This window comes from Eulemur rufifrons, chromosome 1, assembly GCF_041146395.1.
Source record: "Eulemur rufifrons isolate Redbay chromosome 1, OSU_ERuf_1, whole genome shotgun sequence".
NCBI lineage: Eukaryota > Metazoa > Chordata > Mammalia > Primates > Lemuridae > Eulemur > Eulemur rufifrons.
In genome coordinates, this window is record NC_090983.1 from 93,690,084 (window position 1) to 93,696,509 (window position 6,426).

The 6,426-nt window shown below is 53.1% G+C and overlaps 1 protein-coding gene across 1 annotated transcript; it reads left to right on the top strand.

The window, feature by feature from the left end:
* The first annotated feature begins 2,300 nt into the window (after positions 1–2,300).
* Positions 2,301–5,443, top strand: TMEM177 (transmembrane protein 177). The gene is made up of 2 exons (XM_069473638.1): positions 2,301–2,333; positions 4,052–5,443. The coding sequence occupies exon 2, from the start codon at positions 4,074–4,076 to the stop codon at positions 5,007–5,009; it is 936 nt and encodes a 311-aa protein (XP_069329739.1). The 5' UTR covers positions 2,301–2,333; positions 4,052–4,073; the 3' UTR covers positions 5,010–5,443.
* The last annotated feature ends 983 nt before the right edge of the window (positions 5,444–6,426 follow it).

The following is a 6,426-nucleotide window of genomic DNA, read 5'->3' on the forward strand; positions in this document are numbered from 1 at the left end:
AATCACCCCTCTCCTGATTAGTCCCTTTTTTCTTTAAAAACTTGAGCCCCTCTTGTTCTTCAAAGCACTCCTCACAGCAACTCTGAAGTCTGTCTCAGGTCTCTTTAAACTAGATTCCGACCTTTTTGATTATTTTAGGTTGACAAGTGTCTCTTTTTTTACAGTTATTTGACTCAGGATCCCCACAAAAGTCACATATTGCATTTAACTGCCCTGTTTCTCGAATCTCTTTTATTTTATGAGACCCCTTCTCCTCCCTGGTTTTTTTTTTTTTTATGCCATTGATATGTTGGATGAAGCATGCCTTTTGCCCTGTAGAATGTCCCACATTCTGGATTTGTTCGAGATCACATTGCACCATTTACATACAAAGAACTGAGCGGCCAAAGTTGGGATCTCAGAAACAGAGCAGACCTTAATAATAATAGCTCATAGCTAGGTGGCACAAACAGGGCGCTATACATACATGTACTCATTTTATCCCCCACAACAACCCTAGGGGGTAGGTAGTACTATTATCCTCATTATACAGATGAGAACACTAAACCCAGAGAGGCTAATTTGCTCAAGGCACAAGCCAGTAAGGGACTGAGCCAGGATTTAACCCTGGCAGTCTGGTTCCAGCTTCTGTGCTCTTCCCTCTCGTGAGATTTGCATTGGTCACAGAAGCCCTTTAGGACAGGATGCTTTTCAACGCTGAGATTGAATGAAAGACCTCAGGTCAGATCTTCCTTTTCTGGGGCGAGTGATTGGAAGTGTCCCCCCGCCACACACCCCTTAGTTATACAAATTAGTTTCTAGGGCTGGCAGCTATTTTCCTGGCAGTAGACTGTAACAGGGCTCTTTGAGACACACATTATCCCGAGGTCCCCCTGCCTCCTAAGCAAGGTCTCTTTCCCTGGGCTTTAGTCTTTCTAAGCACTGATTCTGGGCTGAGGGACTGGCCAAGGTCTGGGACAGCCACACAGAGTCCAGGTTCTCCGCTAGAGCCAGCAGGGTTCTCTCTGCCTCACCAGCCCATGACTCCACAAGGGGCTGCTGGACCAAACCTGAGGCAGGAAATGCCCACCCCAAGGTGCCCCCACAGGAAACTCAAGGGCACAGGGGATTTGCTGGGAATCAGGCATGGTCTGGCTGGTCAGCTCTGACTGACTCCCTGCGGCGGGTCCTTCTGTAATTGGGACCGGAGGGCTACACTGGGCATTTCCTGGAGGCACAGTGGCCCACAGGCTACTAACCTTCCAAAGCCCAACCCCAATGCGCACACACTTCCAGGTCACCTTACATCTTCATCTTTCCTAGTCCTCACCTTTCCACCCAGGAGATAAGCCCTCCTTACCCCTCCTCTGGGGGCTGGAATGGAAGAGAAGGCCACACAGAGCCCAGACCCAGTTGAGAGGCTGGCAAGACCCACCGGAGAATCTGTACCGAGGCGGGAGTGGTAATGGAAATGCACAGGGATGGGGTCCCACCGTGCTCTGGTGCGTACTTGCCGGACAATGTACTCAAGCTCCATGGCTGTTACTTCATTGGTAAAATCGGGATAATCTATTCATATTTCAGGGGTCCGCACATTTTATCTGTAAAGGGCCACAGAGTAAGTATTTTAGGCTCTCTGGATCAGACTGTCTCCGTCATAGCTACTCAATTCTTTTCTTCTAGCAGAAAAGGAGACAACTGGTGAAGGAATAGGCGTAGTTTGTTCCAATAAAACTTTATTTACAAAAGCACTTGGAGAGCTGGATTTGGCGCACAGGCCAAATCACAGAGCTGATGGAAAGGAAAACTGACAGATGTGGACTGCACAGTGGGGAGCACTTGGGATCAGCCTGGGGATCAGCCTGGGAGTCAGCGGACGTGTTTACAAACGAAGCTCTGAGCCCCCGGCCGGGAGTGGACGCTTCCAGACAGAAAAGGACACGGGCCTAGCAGGCCCATGTGTCTGGGCTCCGCGGGGGGCTCTGCCATAGGCCGCCCTCTGACCCAGGCAGGGCCGCGGTTCCCTCGAGGGTTAGATGGGATGACCAAAAACGCCTTTCAAGTTCACAGAAGGAAGCGCCAGCCTGCGACACTGAACCCCCAGTCCGCGCAGTCGCAGGGCGCAGACCCCGCCTACGTGCACAGCTAGGGGCGGGGCCTCCGCCGCCGGCCTGAGCAGCCGCAGGCTCCTCTTCGTGCCATCGGCCCCGCCCCAGGGCCCCGCCCCCAGCCCGGGCCCCCGAGCTTTGGCCCAGCCCCGCCCCTGAGATCACCGCGCCAGGGCCTGGACCGGCATGCTTTGCGACCGCCCGCCCCGCGCACGTGCGGCGACGTCCCGGGCGGCGGCGCAGGAGGTGAGCACGCGGAGCGGGCGGGTGTGCGTGCAGGCAGCTGGGCTGGACCCCTTTCCGGCTTCTTGCCCGGAGCGCGCTCGGACTACGGAGCAGCCTAGAGGGCGCGGGGTAGAAGCGTAGCTGGGACCCCGCTGGCCCAGCCCCCTGCGGGCTGCTCGGCACCGCCTCTGAGACCTAGCCCAGAGCGCCGTCTTGGTGCCGGTGGTCCTGGCTGCCCTGGCGTGTTGGGACCTTGCCCGGGAAGGACCGACCCTTCCTTTCCTACCCTCAGGTTCTGCGTTGACAAAAAAAAAAAAAGCCCAAATAATACGATTCTTGTAGGAGTTCTTGATTAAAATAGGCCAAGTGGTACCCTGCGTTCTTGTTTGCGGCCGGTTCATTGCTAAGTAAACACTTTTCACAGACAGGGTTACATAAAGCTTCAATCAAAGTTAAATACTTGTGAATTTTTGCCGAGACGTAGTCTCGGATGAAGTGATAGGTTGCTTGGGATATTTCAAAATATCCCAGGGTACTGGGGTTAGGAATAACACGTAAGAATTTGCGGGTACACAATTCGGCCATAATACTGCCACTTTACTAGCTCAGGGTTTTGGTCAGTTTACTTAACCTGCCTGTGCCTCAGTTTTCACAGCTTTAAAATAGGGGCAATAGTGGGATGGGGGTGTGGGTAGGAAGAGAAATGAAACACGATTGGCCATGAGTTGATATGATTGAAGTTGGTTGATGCACTATTTTGCCTACTTTTGTATGTTTGTAATTTAGCATAACAGATTTTCTAAAATGAAGTTTGCTGTGGATACATGACAGCCTGTGTTCAAATACTATGCTAGTTATCGTCTCCTAGGGCTGCCGTAACAAAGTACCACAGAGTGGGTGGTGGCCTAACTGGCTGAAATTTATTTTCTCCCTGTTCTGGAGGCCAGAAGTCCAAGACCAAGGTGCTGGTTTCTTCTGAGGCCTTCCTCCTTGGCTTGTAGATGGTTGTCTTCTCCCTGGATCTTTAAATGATCTTCCCTCTGTGTTTATATCCTAATTCTGCTTGTAAAACACCAGTGAGATTAGATTAGAACCTAGGCTAATAACCTTAAATTACCTCTTTAAAGATTGTCTCCAAATACAGTCACAGTCTGAGATACTGGGGTTAGGAATTAAACATAAGAATTTGGGGGTGCGCAATTTGGCCCATAACACTGACACTTTAGTAGCTTGGGGTTTCGGCCAGTTTACTTTGCCTGTGCCTCAGTTTTCAGAGGTTTGAAATAGGGGCAATAGTAGTAATTAGGTCATGGGATTGTGAGGATTCATTTGTTAGGTAAGATATGTAAAGCTCTCAAACTGTGTCTAGCATGTATTAATAGTTTAAGTACTCAATAAATTGAACATATGGTAGGACTTTACCATGGGATGAAGGTGCTGTGCCTAGCCATGGGAATAAAAATAATAATTACAGCCATTATCACACGGAATGTCTGCTGCTGTGCCAGGCACTAATTGTTGTATGTATGTTCATTCGTGTACTTACTTCAACGACCCCAGAGATGGGCAGGGCAGATGAAGAAGTGATGCACAGAGATGAGCTGGGATTTGAACACAGGCAGTCTGTGCACAGGCAGTGCTGTATTGTTTCGGTTAAAAAGGGTGCGGCCCTTGGAGAATGTTCAGTCTGCAGGCAGCCCCGGAGAACTGTTGGCTGACTTTTCTTTTTCTTGGTCCAGGTTGTCAGCGGTGGCAGCACTCATGGCTGGTCCCCTGTGGCGGGCTGCAGCATTTGTGCAAAGACACAGGACAGGCCTCTTGGTAGGTTCCTGCGCAGGCCTATTTGGGGTTCAGATCTCGTACCACCTCTTCCCAAACCCTGTGGTCCAGTGGCTGTACCAGTACTGGCCTCAGGGCCGGCCAGCCCCGCTTGCTCCAAAGCTGCAACACCTCTTCCAAGAGGTGCTACAGGACATAGGCGTCCCCTCAGGCCATTGCTATAAGCTCTTCACCACCTTCACCTTCCAGCCTGTGGTTGCAGGCTTCCCAAAACTCCCTGCTGGGGCTGTGGTGGGCATCCCTGCCAGCTTCCTAGGAGGCCTAGTGACCGACACTGACCATACGGTGGTCATACATGGACAAAGAGTAGACTGGCAGACCCCAGCAGGTGCCAGGCTGAGAGATTCCCTGACCCTGTCACATGATGCCCAGAAGTTCGCCTTGGCCAGGGAGGTGGTGTACCTGGAAAGCAGTGCAGCTGCCCTGCAGGCTCTGCTGGCCCCAGCTTGCCTGGCAGGGACCTGGGCACTGGGGGTGGTTGCCAAGCACGCCCTGGGGCTCTATGGAGGCCCCGTGAATTTACGGGTTGCTTTCAACTTGGTGGCAGCAGTGGCAGGCTTTGTGGCCTACGCCTTCTTCACGGACTCTCTCACTCATTCCCTGGAAGCCTGGCAGGACCGCCGCACAGCCTCCCTCTCTGCAGCCTATGCCCAGGGTGGAGTGGAGTTCTATGAGAAGATTCTGTCGGGCAACCTGGCCCTGCGCAGTCTTCTGGGCAGGGAAGGGGAGAAGCTGTATACGCCCAGCGGGAACATCGTCCCCAGACACTGGTTCCGCATCAAACATTTACCCTTCACCGTCCGCCGGGACTCTCTGCTGCAGATGTGGAGGATGACCCTGAACCCAGGCCGCTCCTGATGGGCTCACCACAAGGACACTTCCAGCTTGTGCAGGCACCACACTGCTGTTGACTCTCAGGGGCTCTTAGTGCCTCTACACCCACAGCTCACGGTCAGAAAAATCACAGGCTTGGGAATTAAATAGCCTGCATTCTACCCTACGAACTCACCACTTCCAAACTCATTGACCTTGGGCAAGTCCCTTTATGAATCTGAGCCTTGGTTTCCCAGACTGTAAAATGGAGAGACAATGTAAACTACCTCGAAGAATTAGGTTAGGTGAGATCATGAACTTAAGGGCCTGGCAGAGAGGACGTGCCATAAATAAACAGGACGTCCCTCCTTCTTGGTCTTTGGTCTCCAGTGGGCTGTGGGAGTCAGGCCACACCTCACCATCAGAGGTTCTTGCAGTATGTGAACACTTTCTTACAGCAAAGAACCACCCCTCAATTTGCCTGGCAGTCAAATCCCAATTCCCTCCACTGTGGTAGAGGTTAAAAGATTTAAGAGGCCACTATGAGAAGTTAGTGTGGGCCTGAGAGGCTATTTTCTGGTGGGGCCTTAAGGGCGTTGTGACAGTTGGGATCCTGCAAATGCAGATGACACTCTCGGAGAGGGGGGAACCAAGAAGGGGTAGAGGGCACCGGGAGCACCCTGGACCCGAGGAGAGGGGAGGTGTTTCCAGAACCTGGCAAGGAAACCTGTGGCTTGGGAGACTTGGCCTGAGTTTTGCCCGAAGGTAGAGGAAGGAACAAACCGTTGTAAAACTGAGTCCCTGCGGGGAGAGAGCTCACTGGTGCAGCCCCGGAGTGGTCAGCCTCCCTGGACACAGCATAGCCAGGGCTTGGAGAGCAGAGGCAGTAAGGTGGGGTGGGCTTGGCTCTTAGGGGGCAGTGAGGAGAGCAGAGGGGTGGAGGTGAACAGTGGACTGGGCCTGATGTTCCCCTAGGGACCCATGGGAGGTTGTGTCCCTGCCCTGCTTGTTTCTCTTGACCCCTCTGATAGTGGATGCCACAGACCCCCAGTTTTGATCCCTGGACAGGATATTGCAGAAGGGGAGAGTTGTGCTGTGATCAGGGAGTCAGGCCCAACTGGGCTTCATGGCATCTTTTCATTGGAGATTACACATTCCCTGGGAGAGTTTTGAAGAATTCAGGCCTGGCACCTATGTAACTCAGGGCAAAGGGATTCGGCCACATGCAGGGAAGGGTACTCAGTGGTGGCAGACAGTTCCTGGCAGGAGACCTCAAGAGGCAAGTGAGCCAGGGGAGGGGGCCGCAGGACGCAGTGGGGGCGGCACAGCTTCCTGCTGGGTCACTGGCCATGGGCTGGAGCCAGTGTGCTGCACACTGGACCTGGACAGGCTGGCTCCTGAGGGCAGCTGGTCCCCTGCTCGTCTCGCAGGTCATCATGCACGCTGCCCCTCCTCATCGCAT

Bases quoted from the DNA above. Each gene is read 5' to 3' on its own strand.
- TMEM177 (XM_069473638.1), top strand. From the start codon at position 4,074: ATGGCTGGTCCCCTGTGGCGGGCTGCAGCATTTGTGCAAAGACACAGG.